A 21563-nucleotide genomic window follows, 5' to 3' on the forward strand; every position below is an offset into this window, starting at 1 on the left:
TGTTCCTGCTGAAACAAACTACTATAAATATGGTGCTTCATGCAACACAGAACTATTCCTGTTCTGTTCTGGAGGTTTGAGGCCTATAGTAGGTCAGCAAGGTTCTGTGGCTTCTGGAGGCTCTGGGGAGGATCCATTTTCTTGCCTTTTCCAGCCCCTAGGATGGCCTATATTCATTGTGTTCCGGTTTCTTCTTCCACATTCATAGTGATGGCTAAGATGTTAACAGAGCATAAGGTTAAAAGGTTGATCTCCTCTGCTTGAACGTTCTTTCTGCAGATGTTGGTTCAAGATCAGCTGCTCATCACTTGCATGGTGTACAGTGACAGTGACAACCGCCCTGACTAGGGTGAGGGGTGGAGGGATATGGGAAAGGGAGAAATGTTCACTAAGAAAAAAATCTTTAAAATGTTATACACAGAGTTTCAGAATGCACAAGTGGTTGTCTGTTATCTAGGCATTGCAAGCAGTCTTCTGTGGAGGTAACATTTGATCTGAAATATAATGAAGAACAGGAGATAGCCTGCTATGATGGGAGGGGTGAGCGAGGCAGAAAAGTAAGTACTTGCAAAAGGCTTTGAGGCAGCAATGAAGTCTGGATACCTGAAGAGCAGATGGGAGGGAGTTAAGTGTGTTTGGAATATTGTAACTAAGTGAGCTTTGGAGATTTAATTTGGATTTTATCTCAGGTTTAATAAGAAGCTGTAATAGTTAGCTTTCTTGTCACTGAGACTAAAATCCCTGGGAAACAATTAGGGCGGAAGTATTTATTTTGGTCCATGGTTTTAGAAGGTTCAGTCCGTGTTGCTTGGTGCCCATGCTTTGTTCAGAATATGGTAGTAGAATCATGGGGTAGAGGAGCTTCTTTACCTCATGGCAGACTGGAGTGGGGGGCGGAAAGGGAGAGAGAGAGATATGCAGAGACAGAAAGAGGTACAAAGAGATGCAGAGACAGAAAGAGACAGGGAGATGGATAAAGAAATAGAGAGCTAGAGAGCCAAGAGGGGGAAGAGACCAGTGATCAGTAGAATCATGAACATGAACTACTTCCTCCAACCAGGCCCCACTTCCTCTCCAAATACACCAGGTCCCCATTGGGCAAAGTGTGTGTGTGTGTGTGTGTGTGTGTGTGTGTGTGTGTGTGTGTGTGTGTGTGTTTGTTTGAAATACCTCCACTGTATGTGAGTAGATGGGGCAGTGCACTAGGTAGGAATGATGGAGGCTTGGACTGAATGCTGTTACTAAAGATGGAGAAAAATGGGAGATTATAGAGCAAACACCAACACTTGTATCTCATTGTGCCTCTTTCCTAGCATGCTTATTTTAGGCCTTGTTCTAGCTTTGTGGGTAGAAAAGAGCATGAGCTGCACTCACCGCTTGTCTGGCCTCTGGTTAGTCTGACGGTGTGGAGCTGAGGCTGCTGCCAGCCACGCTCAGTAATGTCTGCTGGCATGTTCCCACTTAGGTCATGTCTGGTTCTTGCCCCAGACCCTGTCTGGAACGTTAAACTACACATTCTGTTAATTCCACCTTCCTTTGGACAAATTCTTCCCTTGCCTTCTGATGAGGAACTTTAGGAAACCTGTGGGTTGCCTGATCCTCCTTCTCGGTCATCCTGGAAGAGAGGAGCTGGGCTTCCTGGAGAGCCCGTGACCCTGAACTGGAGACCCACAGATCAGCGCTTCCTGTCAGATTGTGGGCAGGGGCATGAGTCCAGGGAACCCCGTTATCCTCACCGTGTGTTCTTCATGGAGCACCCTGACGAGTTATTTTTGCTAACGTGGTTGTCCCAGGCCCCAGGGTGCATTCTCACTGTTGAGGAAGAAGAGATGAGTAATCTGTCTTCCATTGTGTGCTGGTACCACTTTCAGATTTCTGGTGAAGTCTTCAAAGATTAACTGCCTCTCACTCCCAATAGTTCTGGAAATGGATGAGACTCCTTTCTTCCCACGGTGGCTTTTTTTCTTTTCTTTCTCTCTCTCTCTGTCTCTCTTTTTTTTTTTTTTTTTTTTTCAAGTTGCACCCTCTGATCATTGGGTTAATCACCAAGCATTCTGCAGTCCATAAACAATGCTGATGGCTGTTTCTTTGTTTCCTTGGAGCCCTGGGTTAACCATTCTTCGTTTTGGGGCTGTGGAGTAGATGACTCACTTTGGAGAGGAGGAAAGGAGGCTGAAGGAGTGCTGGGCTTTGCCTCTGGTAAGGCCAGGACTGGAGTGTGGTCCTCCACAGCTCCCTGGCACGATCTGAGGCTGATTGCAGCTGCCTTGCTGAAAGAAGTGGCCCTGACTCAGCACCCAGCCAGGCTGGAGCATGGGGGCATTTTTCCCCTTTGCACATAGACTGTCCCTAGCATAACCTGGCCTCCAGCCAGAAGCTCTGTTTCCCATGTTAAATGAGCATTTCGTTGTTGTTGTTGTTGTTGTTGACTGTTGTTGTTGAGATGCAGTCTTGTATGGCACTCCAGATCCAAACTCTTGATCCTCCCATGTCAGCCTGCTGAGATGGGATCACAGATGCCTACCACTATGAGCAGACTAACATTCTTAACCCTTCTGGGCCTTTTGACAAGGGCAAAACTGGCTGACCCTGGAAGGAGGGAGGAAGCGCTCAGATGCAGTCAGAGGGAGCCTTGAATCCTGGCTACTGGGCCTGTCAGTGGGCAAGTTACTTAAGATTGTTTGAATCTCAGTTTTCTCACTGTTAGTCGTGAGGATATGTGTACCCGTGTGTCTTCAAATCCTGCTTCCGCTGTTTGCTGTAGGTTAGTTAAACTCTCCATGCTTCTCTGGCTATAACTAGAAGTTGCACAGCTTGGTTTCATGGTGGGCAGGAGAGGCCCTCAGTTTCTCCACTGCTTAAACACCTTCTACTCAGAAGCAAGGAGAGTCTCATTGGATAGGACCTGGTTTTGGATGTTTTCTTTCCATTTTTAAAAAAATGATATTTTTATTATCTTCAAGTAGTTGTGCAAAGGAGTTACTATTGGAGGAATCAGTTTGTGAATACATTGTGTCTTTATGTCATTCCTTTCTTTTGCTGAAGCCCCCTGGGCTGGAGGAAGTGTTTCCTGGGTTCTGCAATGGGAAGGGGCAGGACCTGTGTGGGAGAGACAGGAGGGGGCACCAACAGGCTATTCAGAGACATGCCAATGTCTCTGAAAGAGACTGAAGTTAGAGAATTTTTGGCACGTCCAACAGAATTACAGCTTCACTTTTCAGAAAAATAACAGATGCCTAAATGTCAGAGGCAAGGGAAGGAGAAGGCTATTGGCTGGTTCTGAGTAAGCGTATCTCTGAGCCATTTTTATCTGTTTTTCTTGGTTTGTTCTTCAGATGAGGAAATTGAGGTTAGAGAGGATGCCTCTTTGAAACTTAGTCTTTTGCAGTATATGTTTGTTTGTTGATTTTTTTTTTTAAATTCAAGACAGGGTCTTATGTAGCCCAGACTGGTCTCAGACTTACTATGTAGCCTAGACTGGCTTTGAATTTACAGTTTACTTGCCACTGGCCTCCTCCGTACTGGGATTCTAGGCACACACCACTAATTATTATTTTTATTGTTTTTAATGTTGAGCCTGCTTTTTCAGCTAGCTTCTTAGCTACTAAAGAAGTGTAAACAAATTCCCAGCTTTTATAGTTCCCATTGAGCCTAGCATAGGCTTAGCTAGTGAAGCAGTCCAAGCGTGGTGGTCAGAGGCCTTGTGAACTTTCTTTTCCAGAGTGAGTACATTGCTCCATGTGACTGTCGGCGGGCCTTTGTTTCTGGATTCGATGGCTCTGCTGGTAAGTCACTGAATTCTCTCCGTGTGATTGCCGTGTCTTTGCCTCCCCCAAAATAACCAAGTTTCTTCCAGCCTATGTTATGGAACCAAAAGAAATTGCAAGCCAGGTACAGTACTCCCCATTGTACTCCTACAGGAAGGTAGGGGGTTCTCAAGCTTTTCCAAATTCACCCATTACCACTAGGCTTTCATTTTCCAAGCTTACAAACTTTTATATAACAACCTCTTTTTTTTTTTTTTTTGGTCAGTTGTGGGACTTGAACTCTGGCCTGGGCACCACAGCACCACTATAAAAACATCATTTTTTGACCTCTTTATCAAATATGACATACACAGAGAATATACAGTATCAGTTAAGCTGAATATGCCTGTGTAGCTAGCACCCGCAAAAGGAATGGGACTTTAATAGCAGAGTCTAAATAGCCTTAGAAGTAAAATAACTCTCCAAGTGCTTGACTTTCAGTTTTTCTGTTTTCCTTGTTAAATTTAAATAACAAAGGATAAAGTTGAGCTCCATTAGTATCCTGCCCTAACTTTTCCACAGTTCCACCACCCCTGAGTTTTCCAGTGGTTTCCCCTTCAAGTTCCCGTCTCTGAAACCAGCTGAATGAAGTGGGAGCGCCTTTCCCCCATGTACACTGCTTCCTTTGGCATACATGCTTATGTTGGTTGGCACATTTGGGTTGGTTTTGGCAGACACCTCTGCGGAAAGCCCTGAGACCTGCCAGGCCTGTGGGAACTGAGAGCAGGTACAGGTGGGAGGCCCAGGCTCCCAGCTGGTGTTGGAGAACAGTCACAGCATCTGGGAAAGGTGGAATAGCTCCACTGGGATGTGGCATAGACCTACAATCCTTTGTTCTCCTGGCCTTGACTCCTACTGCTTACATGTCTTTTCTGTGGAGACCAGCATCTAGAAGCCTGAGCCTCATGACTGCTTTCTTCTGACCTTGACACACAGCTGGTTCTTAGTGGCATGTTTCTCTAACCAGGGGATTCCCTCTAGTCATCCATCTTCCCTGCTGGGAGCTGGTACCTCTAGTCTGCCTGGTGCTGTTTTAGGGAAGTTTCAGGGCAGTGGTCAGAAACCTTTCTCTTCTCTTCTCCTGTGCTCCAGGAACGGCCATCATTACAGAAGAGCATGCAGCCATGTGGACTGATGGGCGCTACTTTCTCCAGGCTGCCAAGCAGATGGACAGCAACTGGACACTGATGAAGATGGGTGGGTAGAGGACAGCCTGACAATTCTGGAGCTCCTCCAGGCTGTTAACCTTTTTATGACATCCTCGACCATGGCACTGCATATTACACAAGGAGGTTCCTGGCTCAGAATACTCATTTTGCTCACAGAGAACAGGGCTTTTCAGAACCCACAGACTGAAGTTGTGAAGTCTATTAGTACTGTGGGGGCAGAGTGGCCAATACAAGCTGTCTGTTCAAATTGGAATCTGGTTGCTCTGGGGTGGGGGTTGGACAGGTAGTTCTCTCTTCCAAGCTCCTCTCTGGTTTGCTGTCTGTGACTGCCTACCTTTCCTAGGCATGCTCTCTGTATGGTGAGAATTCTAGATGGTGAGTTTCTCTAGCCAGTGAGTGATCCACCCTTGGGTTTTTTTCCAAATAGCTTTCTGCTGAGAAACAGCATGATTTCATTCTGCAGAAGTTACATTAGAGACCCCAAGAAGAATTTTATTAATAAAGTGGTTTGCTTAAGTAGTTTGAAAAAGACATAGGGAAAAAAAATCAGATAGCAAAACAGACTTGCAGGGAATCATGTGCTCATTTCTTTATAAACCTTTGAACTTTCCTTCTGTGGCTTTGTGGTGGTAGTCACTAGAGAACTGTTGTAGAGTATGTGAACTTTTCCTCTCAACTTACATTTGACCAGTTTAGCAAAAATGTCTGGTTAAAAGAAGTGTGCATCCTAAAGATATTGGCCAGATAGTCAGTCATTGGCTTGATTAAAGAAAAACTGCACTGTAAAAAGTATTCCTATTCGAAGCCTATTTAGTGTCCTGCAACTAGTTTTACAGAAAGAAGAATGAATGGTCTTCTCTCTGTTAGGAAGCCCAGGAGGCCATGTGATAGACTCATATGTACCCCTCCTTCCTTTGGAAAGATTTCTTTGGGACCAAGACCTGTGCTCAGCCTCGTAGTGGGAAGAGGCCTTCTTGGCACTTGGTGGCACACTATTTCCCTGGTTTGTTACATGAGGGACGCCCCCAGTCTTCACCAAATCACCATCTGTGTTCTCTTCAGGGGACCAGTGGTGGGGAGGTGGCAGAATGTTGGTGAAACAATACCATGTACCCGGCACATCTGAGGTGTTTTTTATCAGGAGTCAAAAGACAAATGTTTTTTCTGCTTCTGTGTATCTCAGGCTTTTCTTGCATAGCATTTCGTACTAATTTCGTAGAGGCTAATCTACCTTGAAGAAGGTCTTTAATAATGGCCCTGCTGTCAGGGAGCCCATGAATTGCACTGTTCTGGGAGTTGTTTATTGGCTCTTGTCTCATAGGTCTGAAGGACACACCAACTCAGGAGGACTGGCTGGTGAGTGTGCTTCCTGAAGGATCCAGGGTGGGTGTCGACCCGTTGATCATCCCCACAGGTGAGTGAGTGTGGTCCCTGCAGCTTGGGTAAGGGAGTGGTTTCTAGACTCCTCTCCATTTCCCCCTGTTGGATTGTGGGACGTGGAGCTATTAAAGCTCAGCACAACTTGCTGTCAGTATAGAGAGCAAGGGGAGCTTGTGGGAGAAGTGCCTTTCAGAAGGGGTTGGAAAGGTTACCTACCCTCTGCTTCAGATGAAACAGGAGTTGAGTTAATGGCTGGCCATCCACATGTGTGTGTCTCTCTTCAGATTACTGGAAGAAGATGGCCAAAGTGCTGCGAAGTGCTGGCCACCACCTGGTTCCTGTGAAGGAGAATCTTGTTGACAAAATCTGGATGGACCGTCCTGAGCGGCCCTGCAGGCCCCTCCTCACGCTGGGCTTGGATTACACAGGTGGGAGCTAGGGCTGTGCCACAAGGTTCAGGCTTGCCTCCTGTGCTCTTACCATCCAGATCCTTGGAAGCAGGGTTGAGTCTGAGCCCACAGGGCTCTGCCCCTCCTTGGCCCAGTAGGACATTTGACTAACAGTGGGGCCTTTTGTGCTCTTCTGTTGTCACTGACTTGCTGCTTACTTTGGCTTAGTTTATTGTTGCAAAGCTCTTCTGGGTGGCTTTGGGTGCAAAGCTCTTCTAGGTGGCTTTTGGGTGCTGTTGAGTAGACTGAGCTTTTTACCCCTCAACTACTAACTGCCCCCTACTGTGTCTCCTTATGAAAATGAAAATGGAGAGCCTAAAATTTCTAGAATCCATTTTCTTTTCTATGGCAGCGTTTGTAGGTTTACCTTCCATCTTAGACCTCTGTAGAGGTTTGAGCGTGGATGCTTCCTTGGTCTATATGACAGTGTTGTGAGAGCAGTGTGTTTTGTCAGCATTGGTGAGAGACAAAAGTGTGGGTTTATGCAAACAGTGAAGGTCAGAGGGAGGGAAGTGGGGGCTTCAGGGGAGGGAGACTTGTTAGAGAAATGGAGAGGTGGATGAGGGATGTCTGGAATGTAGGCAGATTGCCCAGAGGGGTCCTGGGAAGAAAGCATTACAGCCTAGACTCTGGGCCAAGTTTTAAATGGCATTCCCGAGTGATCTTCAAAGCTTCATACTTGTGGGGCAGCCCCAGCCTGCTTTCCTGTGTGACTCCCTCACTGGAGGGTGCTGTATGTGGGATGGGGGAAGGGGCCTGTGAGTGCCCAGGCCAGCTAAATGTTTTCCATCAGCGTGGTTTCACTTGTTTCTGACTGAAGCAGAGGCTCTCCCCTGATGCTATAGAAAGGGGAGAGCACATGTTGCTGGTGAACTTTTATTCTGTCAACTGTTGCATTCCTGCTCTGGGCAGGATACTGTTCTGGGTACTGTGCCTACCCTATTTACAAGTGGCCGGAAGCCATCATGGTGTCAGGGGCAGTGGAATGAGTTCCAGTGGGGCTGAAGTGCCATCTTGGGGAGTGGCAGGAAAGCCTGGGCTGTGTTTGAGAGGGCAGGTAAGATCAGGAAGTAGTATTCACAGTGACTCAGGCTTCAGACAATTCCTAGGTCTTAGTACTGAAAGCAAATTTGGGGCTAATGTAAATGTAACGTGATATTCTCCTGACATGCTGGGAGCTTTCTGTGCTGGGTGTGTGTTCACATAGCTCTCTGTGCTTCCCTGATTTTATAAAGCCATGTAATTAATACCTGCTTGAGCCATCCGTCTTCTCTTGTAGATGGTAATCCTCCATGAGGGCAGGGCCTGGTCTAGTCCAGAATTATAACTGTATGGACTAGCATGATCCCTGGCAGATGTCTATGTCTGGTAAGTCTAAGATGCATAAATGAGTAACTTGTGCTTGTGAGGCAGTTAGAACTCACCACATTCAAGTGGCTTGTTAGAGTCCTACCTCTTCTGTAGGGCTTAGATCATGGCCTCCTGCCTGTGCAGGCAGCTGGGTAAAAATATATGGGAGTAGCCTAGGACCAGAGCTGGAGTCAAAGCAAGCACGTTTGCATTTCTGCAGGTATCTCCTGGAAGGAGAAGGTGGCAGACCTTCGGTTGAAAATGGCGGAGAGGAGCATTGTGTGGTTTGTCGTCACTGCCCTGGATGAGATTGCATGTGAGTGCTCTGGAGTTACTGGAGTTACCGATCTTCCCTTTGTGTGTTTATAACATTCAGCTTTCTCAGTGGACAGAGATTGTCTCCAAATGGTAATGGGAGATGCCAGTTAGAATAAAGAAGAAAATTACATGGAGTTAGGGTGGTGACTTGGCCTTGCCCAGGGTAGTGATACAGCTGGGGTTCATGATGCATCCACAGTGGTAGCCATCTCCAGCCTGTTTTTCTAGACTTTGCAAAGCAGAGAGTTTGGCTTTGATGAAGGCATTTTCTTCAAACCATTTTCTATCTGTCAGCCTTTCAATAGGTATAGAAGTAGGATCACAGGAGGTGCCTTTTCCTTTATAATTTTTGTGTACGTTTCCAAAGTCTCCAACAATGAGAATGTTCTAGAAACATTTCTGCCTCAGAAAACTCAGAAACTGACAGTGTCCTATCCCTTCAATTCCTTTCTTCTTCATTCCTTCAAAATTTGTCAAATATATTAGGATTGATACCCACAGTTAACTTAGTAACTTCCAGAATCACAGAAAAACCATGAAAAAAAAAATTCTCTCCTTGAGAATAGCAGAAACACATTCTTATTGTGTGTGGAAAACATGAAAAGTACAGAGGAAGTAGAAGGAAGAAAAAATCCACCCATAGTCCTGTTAACAGGGAAGGTCATGTGACTATTTCTATGCATCTATCAGTTTATTAGCCTGTGTGTTGATATAGGTAAGCATAACTTTTAAGTATTAGGTATCCTGTCAAATAGGCATACTTAATCATTTCTCTGTGGACTTTTGGGTTATTTCTAGTTTTCCCATGGCTTGCTAATATGCTTGTAGCATAATTTTGCTTCCTTGTCTTAGTTTCTTATAATCTTGTACCTATTTTTGCTTGGCTTTTAAAGGGGTCATTTTATGGATGAGGATGTGTGTATGCTAGGGCTTTTAACCTATTCCATCACATATCTCCAGCTCTGGTGATAGCATTTTTTTTCCCCCAAAGAAAGCACTGGTAAGAGAGGTTAAAAATGCTGCCTCTCTGCTTTGTTAGAGAAACAATTATGTAAAAATAGAGGCAGTACCTTTTGTGCTAGCGCCTTTTTGCCCCCTGCTGTTTCTGAGAAGAAAAAAAAAATCCCACTTGTGAGCTAGAAGCACTGGGACCAGAGCTGCCCTGCTCAGCTGTGGCCCTGCCATCTCCTCCAACATTCAGTGCCCTCACCAGACCCTGGACCCTGATGAAGGCAGGTCTTACACCCAGCCTGGTAACAGAACAGACTGTGGGTGAGCCCAAAGGCTCTGGTTTCATTTAAGAGCTATAGTCTCATGACTCACTGCTTTTCTCAATTCTGTTTCCCTGGGAAGTCAGAAGGATCCCTCTTTGGCCTCTCTTGTGGGTGGGGCACCGTTTTTCTACCCTAGGTCATGTGCCTAGGAAGGGAGAAAGTACTTGTTCCCTTCCCCTCCATTTTAGGATACTGGGGGGTCAGCAGGATGAGGGGGGGCCTTTTCAGCTCTTTGTTTGGGGGCATTTCTCATATTTCTCCACCAGAAACTCCTATCCTCTTGCTGCAATGATACAGCGGCATAAGAAACAGTTTTGGTGCCACCATGTGGTGGGCAGCAGCAGTTGCAGCTCAGAGGTGGAACCTGGAACAAGATGCCATTGAGTCCATTGATGTAGCAGCTGGATTCCAAGCTGAAGCCTGCTCTCCCCAACAGGTTTACCTCTTATACTTGACTCCAGAGCCAGTCCGGTGACGGGGGCTTTGCTTTCTTTTTTAGGGTTGTTCAATCTCCGAGGATCAGATGTGGAGCACAACCCAGTGTTTTTCTCCTATGCCATCATAGGACTAGAGATGATCATGTGAGTGCTTTCTTCCCACCCAGATGTCCCGGGCAGCTCTCCAAGTCCCACACTCTCATTTGTGACTCCACCCAGCAGTCACTGCTGTTGGTGTGCTTCCTTGTTCCTACCTTCCTCCTTCCCCCTTCTTGTCTTGATTAGTATAGCCCGCCTCTCCTTTAACTCTCCAAATGTGTTGGAATCTATGAAAGCTCTAATAGTACTTCAGACATAAGAAGGCAAGGATGATGGGACAAAGCTGGTGTGAAGTTAGTTCACCAAGTTCCTGCTCCATGGTCTTGTGCATGGCACACGTTTGATTCTAGGTTTTCTGTCAGCCACCCTGAAGGGGTATACATAGACTCAGTTATGCAGTTCTGGGCACAGTAAATGAGCCAGTCATTTTGAAAGCCAGAAATGATACAGGGAAGACTCTCTGACTTGTACCTTATTGAGTTTTTGGTTTATCATTTCAGAGCATTTTTAAAATATCCTTCCTGTCATTGTTCTTCTATTGTATGGCTTTCTTTTTGCAGATGGCACATTGAGTGCATATGTCTGTAATATGTAATAGGGTCCTCTGTTACGTGCTAGGGTGAGTAGTCCTATAGTAGAGTTGGGGAGTGAATGTAGCCGTTCCTTGAGGGATTCTGGCTTGTAGTGAGTACCAGCCCATCTGGGGTGTACAGTATATACAGATGCTGAGGGAAGGTCCTAGCCTGGACATGGGGGCCAGAGGAGATGAGTAGTAAAGCAGAAAAGATAAATATGAGTTAGATAGATGAGTGGTAGGGCAAAGACCCAACCAGAGGGAACAGCATTTTCAGAAGCTCTGAGCCAGGAGAGAGCGGTGTGTGGAGGACCTGAAGGGTTGTTTGGCATAGTCCATGTGTAAAGTGTGAAAACAGAAGGGGAGCAAGGAAACCCCAGAAAGAAAGCCTCGAGCCAAGCAACAGAACTTGGGCTTTTGTTCTTAGGACAATGAAGAGCTACTGAAGAAGGGCTGAGAATTTGGGAGAATACTTGCTTATCAGGTGTGAGGCTCTTGAGTTCAAATACCAGCAAGCACTAAGACAAAACCAAATGAAAAAGCAAAGCAGAGGGAATGCCATGTGGTCAGGTTTAACAATTATGAGGAATGTTTCCACTGTGAAAAGTAGGGGCAAGACTTAGAGACTGACAGGTGGTGGTGGCCCAACCCAAATCTTGGTGGTGACTGGGTAGGACTTTTAACAGCTGGACAAATTTGAATGGTAGATTCCAAAATCTTAGTGGAGGAGGAAGAGAAGGGCATAGGAAGAAACTCTGTAGGCTTTTGGCTTGAATTGGTGAATGATGACAACAGACACAGGGACAAGAAACACACGTCAGTCAAGAGGAGAGTGGGGAGGGAGGAAAAGCTGCTTAGTTTTGGTTGCTAGATGGTAGAGCCTGATCTGTGTGTCCCACTCATCCTCCTTCTGTCACCACCTCTGCCCCGTACAGGCTCTTCATTGATGGGGACCGCATCGATGCCCCTGGTGTGAAGGAGCACTTGCTTCTTGACTTGGGCCTGGAGGCTGAATACAGAATCCAGGTGCTTCCTTACAAGTCCATCCTGAGTCAGCTCAAGACCCTATGTTCTGACCTGTCCCCGAGGGAGAAGGTCTGGGTCAGCGACAAGGCCAGCTATGCTGTGAGTGAGGCCATCCCCAAGGTTCGTGTTCTCACTTTGATCCATCTCATCCCTGCCTGTCACTTCCTAGTTCTGTTTTTGGAACAGAAACTGTGGGATTCAAGCTGTCATTTCTCTGGGTGAGCCCTACAGCTTGGGGAGTCTAAGGCCCTTCCAGCTCACGGAGGCTTATGTCTTCCTAAGTGTGGCATTATGGCATATATGAGTCTTAATTTCAAACAGGGGTACACTCCTTCATCCCAGCTTTTTAAGAACATGCCTTAGCCATAGCCGATGGTGATCACTGGACATGTCCCTTGTCAGGTCATCCACATCTCCAGACCGAGGAGAAAAGCTCCTTTGTGCAGCAAGAAGGGAGATTTCTGAGAGCTTAATGAACTCCAAGCACTGCCACTGGGCTTGGAAGGCATGCCTTGCCGATGGCAGGCAGCCAGCATTCTCAGAGGCCGGAGCAGGCGGGGTCTGGAGGAGGATGCTTTACTTGATGTACTTGCTTTTTGGAGTGTAAGCCCCCTTTGTCATGCTAAGGGGCATCCACTGGAAGGGGCAGGTCTTCAGCTCCTAGGGACTGCTGCTGGGTCCTGAGTGGGAGCTCTTCAGATGACTCCCACTCTCCTGTCCTTGCCGTAGGATCATCGCTGCTGTATGCCTTACACCCCCATCTGCATTGCCAAAGCCGTGAAGAACGCAGCCGAGGCAGAGGGCATGAGGCGGGCTCACGTGAGTGGAACCCCTGGTGCTGAAGACAGGGTGGAAGAGGGAGTGGAAGGGGTTAGAAGGCCTAGCTCAGTCACCTGCTGAACAAGAAAAACAAAACTTCATGGGTTAGAGCTTTACACAGCATGACATGCAACACAAGACTGCCGGTGGTAGTGTAGAAGAGCATGGTAAGGATGTGATAATAATGAAAACAGAGAAAGGCTAGGTTAGGTTTTAAGGCAGAAGTGGGGTCTAGAAAAATCCGGGGTCAGGAAACAGCCAGCTTTTGATAAAAGCCTGTCCTTCCTCACCCCTGTGACGCAGGAGTCCAGTCCTTTGCCCGTGCTGTAGAGTTGGGCCCTTCCTACCTGTGCCTCTGTTACTGAATTTCCTGACGGAGTTGCTTCCAGGAAATGTCTGCAGCCCTGAGTGCTGATGGTCTGTGGCTTCATAGCCGCCAGCCTATCAAGGGTCACTGTAGGGCAGGCCTCTGAATCTGACCATTTCTATTTCAGTAATAACTTTAAAAAGGTCTCTGTTTTCCCACACAGATTAAAGATGCTGTTGCCCTTTGTGAACTCTTTAACTGGTTGGAGAAAGAGGTTGGTTGACTCTTAATTTTTACTGAACATGTGGCTGTAGATGATTCTACAATAACTATTGTGTTATGACTGTGGCTTCCTCTGGGCTGTCCTGATCAAGAAATCTAAGATGTTGATGGTATTTTAATCCTTCTTTTGGTAACCTTGTACTTCATGTGTGTACATATATTTAAAAACACCTCAGTAGAAAATATTAACAAGGAGGAAGAAAGAAATTCTATGATAGAGTAGATGTGAGCTAGGAAGTAATAATTAAATGGAATTTCACTGTAAGGAAAAGGGGAAAATGACCCTTATAATATTATTATAAGCAAGCTAATTGTATTAGGAAAAAAAGATCTTTGTGCACATTTTGAACTTTAAGCAATCTTTTTATATTAAATTGACTCTTGGCAATTAATTTCTTGCCTGTCCATTTCTGGAGCCAACAACAGGGTATCTCTTTGTGCTGTTATTAAACAAAATCTTCCCTTTGAATATAATATAAAAAAACTCTTAAATTGGAAAAAGAGTTCACATCAGTGTGAATTATTTTTTAAAATCTGTATTTCCTTCTGGCTCTCATGTATCTGTTTAAATTATTTTGTGTGTATTGGTATACAGACATGAATTGTGTAATTGAATTATACACTTAGGATCATAGTGTGCGGTAATGTGACTGCATTGAATACCTTATTTATTTACTTATTTCCCCATCCCTTCTATTTTTATTTCACTTGTTTTTTATTTTTCCATGATGACTAAACCTACAATAATATCTTTGTATCCTGTTTTGTTTTCCAAAGATAATTTTCCTCAGATGATTGCTCTTATAAGTTTAAAAACTTAGATGCATCCATTTAGTTTGGGGAGGTTTGGGGATATAAAATAGTTGAGTGAAAAATTCAGAGTAGTTAATTAGAACACTTCTACTTTAGTGTTGGTGAGAGCCTCTAGGCAGTCTGTCCCTGTTAAAAAGGAGACTCAGACCATATTCAATAGATTAGATAGTTGTCATACGGGCATTGAGGATAAAAGAAAGCTTTTTTTTTTTTTAAATAGTTGGATTCCCTTTCATTATAAACACATGTATGCATACATATATGTCTCATTCATATTAAAATGTTTTGACAAAAATTGTACATGAACTAAAGTTTTTGTTCACACATTTAAAAGGAATTTCTATGGTACCAGTCTAGGATTACAAAATACTGCTTGTGTTCAGCTTTGTGTTTTACCATAAGATTGACTGAACATTATGTATTGTGTGTGAGGCAGGTAGGCAGATCTTAGTTGCAGGATTAAAAAAATATTCTTTTGGAACTGGGAGCATGACCTAGTGGTAGAGTGCTTGCCTTGCATGCCCGAAGCCCTGGGTTCCATTCCTTGGTATGACATACACAGAAAAAAGATGCAAATGGTGCTGTGGCTCAAGTGGTAGGGTGCTAGCCTCGTGAAAGCTCAAGGACAGTGCCCAGGCCTGAGTTCTAGTCCGGGACTGGCAAAAATAATATTCTTTTAAAAACTGATAATATTAGGAAATTCTACAAAGGGCTTACAGTGTGTACAATGAGTACTTTGTTTCTTGGACAATGATGTACCTTCCTTGGAAAAGTAAGTTTTTATAGTACTTCTTCTGACATGTATGAAGCACACATGGCTTGATCTTATCAGGTGATTTGTAAACTCTTTTCTTGTAGGTTCCAAAAGGTGGTGTGACAGAGATCTCAGCTGCTGACAAAGCTGAGGAATTTCGCAGGTATAGGAACCTTATAGTCATTTCCTTGGTAAGATGAATGAGGCTGGAAGGGCCCTGATTCTTGGTGTTGTAAAAACTTTCAGGCCTCCGCTCTCTGTTCCAGGCAACAGGCTGACTTTGTGGATCTGAGTTTCCCAACCATTTCCAGTACAGGACCCAATGGAGCCATCATTCACTACGCGTAAGGCTTGAGGACGGAGGAGCATGGGCCTGGCTTTGCTGCTGCTTCTGCAAAGGAGCCTGAGCAGGGGAGAGACATTATTTCACCAGAGGCTTAGTGCCTACATGTGTGTGTGTGTGTTGAGATTCTAAAGCTACAGGAGGATGAAACTTTGGAAGTCTCACTTCTTCCTAAATCCTAAAGCCTCTGACTTTTGGACACTTTTGGAAGTTTCCTCTTAGGTTCAGAATGTTATTGGCCTTCTGCACAGTTTAAGTCAACTGCATGTCCCTGTCCCCATTCCCATTTTGGCACTCAGGTACCGTATTGATCCTAGTAACAGTAATAATAGTAATGCTAATAGTAATGGCAGTTAATAGTAATACTGAAGTGTTATTCCATCCATCTTGTGAGCTCCATCGCCAATATATCCAAATAATATTGACAAGTGATAGGTGACAAAGCCCTGTCTCCCTGCTCACTGTGCTTGAAGCCTGGCCATTTGGTTTAGGAGAGTTTTTCTGACATGATCTGGGAACCCAGGGACCCACACAGCTGAGCCTCTGTGAACTGTGAGACGAGGGACGCTGCTGTGACCTATGCGGGACCTGTAGATCTGCCTGTGGGGAGGAAGGAAATGTCAATCTCTTGGCTTTACATTGACCATTTAGAGTTCTGTGTTTTCGTGTCTGTCATGTGCACAGTCAAGGAAAGATTGGGTTGTACTTGGGCATAACTTTCCCCCTTTTGAATAATTGCTTTTAGAGCCTTTAGTCTTGGGGCAGCTTTTGGAGCTGTGTGGGAGATAGTCACAGATGTGTAAATAGTTCCCTCACACTAATGCTTTTGATCTAACATGAAAATATCAAAGGGATTTCAATTTAACTCAGATGATGAATTTCCTGGCTGGATACTACACTGGAATCTTTCATGTGTTTATTGCATTAGAAGTTTCAAACCAAAGGGGAGAATTTTGCTACTCATTGTGGGCTGTTGGAAGCCAGTTTGGAGGCAGGGCCCTGCAGGCTGGCTTAGGCCCACGTCTGATTGTCCTGTTAGTTATCCAGCTCTCATGCCCTATGGTGCCCTTATTGCTGGAGAATGGCGTTTGGAATTCTCTCATGCCTTTGGGCATTTCTCAGCACAGTGATCAAGTCTAGAAAGTGGAACGGGGAAACTGAATCACTTTAAAAGTGAGTTCTTTCCATTTGAAAAAATAAAAGAGCTTCCATATAAGAGAGGCATGAGGCCCCCTCCCCCCTTTTTTGGCAGGTTCTGGGGTTTGAAGTCAGTGCACCACTTCTGACTTTTTTCTGAGTAGTTTATTGGAGATAAGAGTCTCACAGACTTTTCTGCCCAGGCTGGCTTTGAACTGTGACTCTCAGATCTCAGCCTTCTGAGTAGCTAGTATTTCAGGCATGAGCCACCAGTGCCTGGCAAAAATGAACCACCCTGTTTAAAGAGGCATTTACTCTGTGTGTCTGGTGGTTTCAGAAGCATCTGAGGGGTCACAGCTAGAAGATAGTTGGAGTGCCCAGAGGTTGTGGTGGCTGCAGTGACTCGGCTGCTCCTGTCTCTGTTTCCATGACTCAAGCTTGGACTTACTGTTTCTTTTCATCCCTTCCAATCATTTGTTGTTGTTTTTTTCTGGTGAATTGTGGGACTTGAACTCTGGGCCTGGACGTTGTCCCTGAGCTCTTCAGCTTAAGGGTATTATCCTACTCCTTGAGCCACAGTGCCACTTTGTTATTGTTTTTTTTTTGTATATTTTTATTGTAATTATTGGAAGGGTTACATTATATTCACCAGATAGAAGGTGCATTACTTCACATACATTGATACCCTTTCTCATGTCTTGGTCCCCATTTCCCTCCCCCTACCCCCACCCCTTATCTTGTTTTCCCCCCTTCCCTATCCTATTTCAAATAACCAAATAAGCATATATACAGTGTATCAGATAACAAGGTAAAATACTGCAACAATATGAGATAACCAAGGGACAGCAAAAGAGATGAGATATTACATAGTACATTAAGGACAACAATCACTCATTATATGGCTTTTGTTTCTATATCCTGGAGGTCCTTTCATTTAGCATCATACTATATGGCCTTATGTATTTAGGTTTTGCTCTACTGTAAATCTCTGCTAGAGAGCCCCAGGTTATTGGTTTTTTTTTGTTTTGTTTTGTTTTTGTTTTTTTTTGAGACCACTGAGGCTGGCTGCAACCTGTTATCCTCTTGCCTTAGCCTCCTGAGTGCTGTTGATGCACTAGCAGTCCAGCTTTGTGAATTCTTTTGTAGCTTTCCAATTATCTCTTGAACATTCTGTTTTGTCCCAGACAAAAAAGAAATGTATTTTCCTCCTTCTTTTGAGCTCTTTATCTAGTCAGTGAGATAAGTTGTTAGTCTTCAAATAGTGGAAGTTTAGTACCTGTTGGAGAATTCATTTACTGGGTGATTTTTAAAAATTAGATTTTTTTCAGAGGGTTTAAGATTAGCACAAGAAATTTTTGTGTGCACTCCTCTTGAGGTCTGCCAAGTGTTTACAGTGATGAAATAACTGATTTTTAATTCACTTTGTTAGGCCAGTTCCTGAGACGAATAGGAATTTGTCCCTGGATGAGGTGTACCTCATCGACTCGGGTGCTCAGTACAAGTAAGTGGACCAGAACTGCTATAGAATCTGACCGTGGATTCAAGGCAGTTGAGTTGGGTGGACAGTTGAGAGGATCCAGCTGCTAAGCTTATTCTCTGACAGCATGGACAGAATCCTCAGTTGTGTGGATTTTCTACATTCTATTTTTTCACTTGTCAGTGGACTGGACGGACCTTTAGGTTGTTTCTAAGAATTCCACTTCTTGGAAATAACAAGCATTATGGTTCATACTTCTGTGAACCTTCATGTATGAGTTTTTGTGCAGACCTATGTTTTCAAGTCACTTGTGGCTCATATGCTTACCACATTGAGTCCTCTAAGGTAAATGGTTCATGCAAACTGTTTTCCAAAGTGTCTGTTCTTTTCTCTATCCCCACCAGCAGTGCAGGAAGGTTCTAGCTTTTCTGTGTCCTCTTCATATTTGAGAAAAAGCTTAATTCAACTGAAAACCAATGCTTCTTTTTCTGTTCTACTTCTGAAAGGGATGGAACCACAGATGTGACCCGGACCATGCATTTTGGGACACCTACAGCCTACGAGAAGGTGAGGCAGTAGCAAAAACTCAGGAGCCCTATTTCCGTTCTTACCAAGCACGTTGCTTTTATGAAAAGGGATTGCACAAACAAGTAAGATTATATAGTGGATAGTAATTGTCTCCTTTTTGTGGAGTCAGGCTTATTTGCTTTGTGAGATCTACTTAATTATTGGAGGGTAAGATGTTTGGAGCAAAGGTAAAAGTGTTCTGTGAAGGTCAAGGTAGCTGGGGTTCAACTTGAAACAGCTTTGGCTTTCTTTTGGGTAAGGAGATTTCTTTGGGGCTGGGGGAGTAGTGAAATGTATGCTTTATGAGCAGTGTTATGGATTCATCAGCTACCCTTTTTTTTTTCAAGGAGAGCAGGCTCACCTCTCAGAGAACTTGTTGCTCATTTCTTGGGATGACTTTCATAGAAGGAGCCACAGACCTGAGGCCAGAGACTGTGCTGGGTGTCTAGAGACCTACTTTCAAATCTATTCTATTGTTTACTAGCTTTCAACCTTGAATCAGATCACTTTTTCTGTTCATAAAAATGGAGGTAGCTGGGCCCTCCTCTTCCAGTTCCATGAGCCAGTGAATTTCTGGGTCATGGTTTCTGCCCAGTGAGTATTGGTTGAATCTTGAGTGAATGTGCCTATTGAGGGAGCATCTTCAGGAAGAAGTTACATGATGCAGTAGGTAGCTTTTTGTAGTCTTGGAGCCTTGCTTTGTCTATTTGTAGGCACTGATACCAGAGAAGAGTTTGGGCCTCAAGTACTGGGCCCTTTTGTGATGACCACACTGTGAAAACAGCCTCAAACAAGATTGAGAAGTGTGGAATCTGGTTTTGCATCTGCCTCTTACTGGCAAGTTATGAGCTTTCAAAGCAATATTTTGCTGTTTTTTTGGTTTTGGCCATACCAGGGTTTGAACCCAGGGCCCGGCACTTGCTTAGTATTCCACCACTTGAACCACACCCAGAGACCTTTTTGTTTTAGTTTGTTTTCAAAAAAAGCCTTGTGCTTTTGCCTGGACCAGCCTAGACAGAGATCCTACTACCTATGCCTTTCATATTGTTGGAATGGCAACTTATGGCAGCTTATTGGTTGCACTGGGGTCTCATTAACTGGCCTTGAACTTTGAACTGGCCTTGAACTTTGATCCTCCAGATCTCTGCCTATCCAGTAGCTTGGATAAAGAGCTTGATAGGTGCTATTTATGTATGTACTTTAGATGTACTTTATGTATGTACTTTAGATGTTCCTTTCATGATAAAGCCCTGTGGCATCATTTTTCTGATAATGCTTTTTTCCCAAATTTAACTGCAAGATTTTCTGGAAAATTGGTCTATAACTAGACTTTTTATTCAGATATATTCTTTCCACATCAGTTTTCTCTGTGGTATTGGTAAAGATTTTTAACAGGTAAGGTTTTTTTTTTTTTTTTTTTTTTTTTTTGTACTACCAGCAAGCTGTGAGATTAAAATGTGTCTTCTGTATCATGCCTCTTGATTTTCTTTGGCAGGAATGCTTCACATATGTTCTCAAGGGCCACATAGCTGTAAGCGCAGCCATTTTCCCGACTGGTACCAAAGGTAGGTGGTTCCTTCTGTCATGTGGTGGGCTCTTTTTTTGTTCAGGAATCAAACATGTCTGAGTAGAAAGACAAGTTCTTCTTTTTGCTGTGTTCAGTCCTTGTACAGTTTGGGCTCAGCCAGGACAAGTGGAGATTCTATATAGAGAGTCTCTGGGTTCCATTGACTTAACTCAGAGGACCTTCTAGAGAGCCAGGTGTAGAATTGGGTATGGTGTCAGCGGTGACACTTCTGACCACCTGTGGAATTAAATGGCGAGGAGGCAGAGAGGGCTCCCCATAGAGGGATGACTGGACACAAAGGCCTTATGACCTGAGTGGAGGTTGGAGCAGACTCTTGTCTGCCCTTTCGTAGGCTGGTGCCTACTAAACCATCTTTGGATGGTCCCTGTAGTTAGTTACTTTGCTGGATCCTGACTTGAGAGATCTCTTCCTTTGCCTAAGGCTGGTGCCTGAACATTGGGAATTGGACATACCTGTGCCTTGACTCTTGTTAGATAGGCACGTGCTCATCTTCCTGAGTTTCAGTTTCCTCATCCTTTGTGCCTGCCTGACTGCTTACAGTCTGGCTAGAATCTCACCTTTGTATTTCTGAACCTTAGGGTTCCAGAGTGGGGGGAAAGAAAGTCTTACGTGACCTAACACAGCTGTAATCCACAATGGGTGTCTGTCCTCTTACCAGCTTTCTGGACAAATGATGCTCTAGCTTTAGACTGAGCTCTGACTGACTCCTCAGGTAGCTCTGATGGTTAGAAAGTTCTTCCTTGTGCTGGGCTGAAATCTGAACTCACCAGTAATTTTTACCCATGAGTTTCTATTTCACCTTGTAGAGCCAAATACACTAATCTCTGAAGTGCTGTATGAACATCAGGCGGTTCTTATGTCTTTTCAGGCCATCTCCTAGACTCCTTTGCCCGTTCAGCCTTGTGGGATTCTGGCCTGGATTACCTGCATGGGACAGGACATGGTGTCGGGTCTTTTCTGAATGTTCATGAGGGTCCTTGTGGCATCAGTTATAAGACCTTCTCCGATGAGCCCTTGGAGGCAGGCATGATTGTCACTGATGGTAGGTGAACTCGTTCAAGGAACCTGACAGGTCTTTGTGGTATTTTTTTTTTTAAATTTTAAGGAAATTTATAGTAATTCCCATTTACCGACACACTGAATCAACCAAAAAAAAAAAAACAAACTCTTTGGACTGTGAAAATGATTTGCATTCATGTTAGAAAGAGTGAGATAGAAGAAGGTAAAAAGAAAAGGAAAATCATTTGTAATCCCACCATTCAGGAAAAGCATGACAATATTTTGCCATGCTAGCTTTGGCTTTTTACTTATATGCTGATACTTTGTTTTAAAGAGTAATTGAGATCACACTGACATATCGCATCCTGTTTCATTATTTTAATATATTGCCATTTCCCATGTTATCACCAGGTCTTTGTAAACAGACTTTGATGCCTACATCCTTGTATCCTGTGATTATGTAACATGATATATTTAGCAGTCCCCTTGGCATTGTATGACCTGCCCTGTAGCCAGATTTCAAAGCTTGTGCTTCAGGTAGCTATAAAAATGTGGTCACCTGGGTGCAGGTGGCATCTCTAAGCTTATGCACACA

General features: G+C 44.3%; 1 protein-coding gene across 5 annotated transcripts in view; it reads left to right on the forward strand.

The window, feature by feature from the left end:
* The window catches only part of Xpnpep1 (X-prolyl aminopeptidase 1), a 46865-nt gene that overhangs the window by 19866 nt on the left and 5436 nt on the right, over positions 1-21563 (forward strand). For all 5 annotated transcript variants that reach the window (XM_090345926.1, XM_090345925.1, XM_090345929.1 and 2 more), the window contains 15 exons: positions 3722-3785; positions 4899-5003; positions 6297-6389; positions 6640-6783; positions 8375-8470; positions 10246-10327; positions 11792-12002; positions 12612-12701; positions 13232-13282; positions 14962-15020; positions 15124-15201; positions 17767-17838; positions 18321-18381; positions 19877-19946; positions 20838-21011. In XM_090345926.1, coding sequence (XP_090202052.1) covers positions 3722-3785; positions 4899-5003; positions 6297-6389; positions 6640-6783; positions 8375-8470; positions 10246-10327; positions 11792-12002; positions 12612-12701; positions 13232-13282; positions 14962-15020; positions 15124-15201; positions 17767-17838; positions 18321-18381; positions 19877-19946; positions 20838-21011 — 1450 coding nt within the window. The remainder of the gene's footprint in view (positions 1-3721; positions 3786-4898; positions 5004-6296; positions 6390-6639; positions 6784-8374; positions 8471-10245; positions 10328-11791; positions 12003-12611; positions 12702-13231; positions 13283-14961; positions 15021-15123; positions 15202-17766; positions 17839-18320; positions 18382-19876; positions 19947-20837; positions 21012-21563) is intronic.

The sequence above is a fragment of the Megascapheus bottae genome, chromosome 15 (genome assembly GCF_031878675.1).
Source record: "Megascapheus bottae isolate mThoBot1 chromosome 15, mThoBot2.hap1, whole genome shotgun sequence".
Lineage (NCBI taxonomy): Eukaryota > Metazoa > Chordata > Mammalia > Rodentia > Geomyidae > Megascapheus > Megascapheus bottae.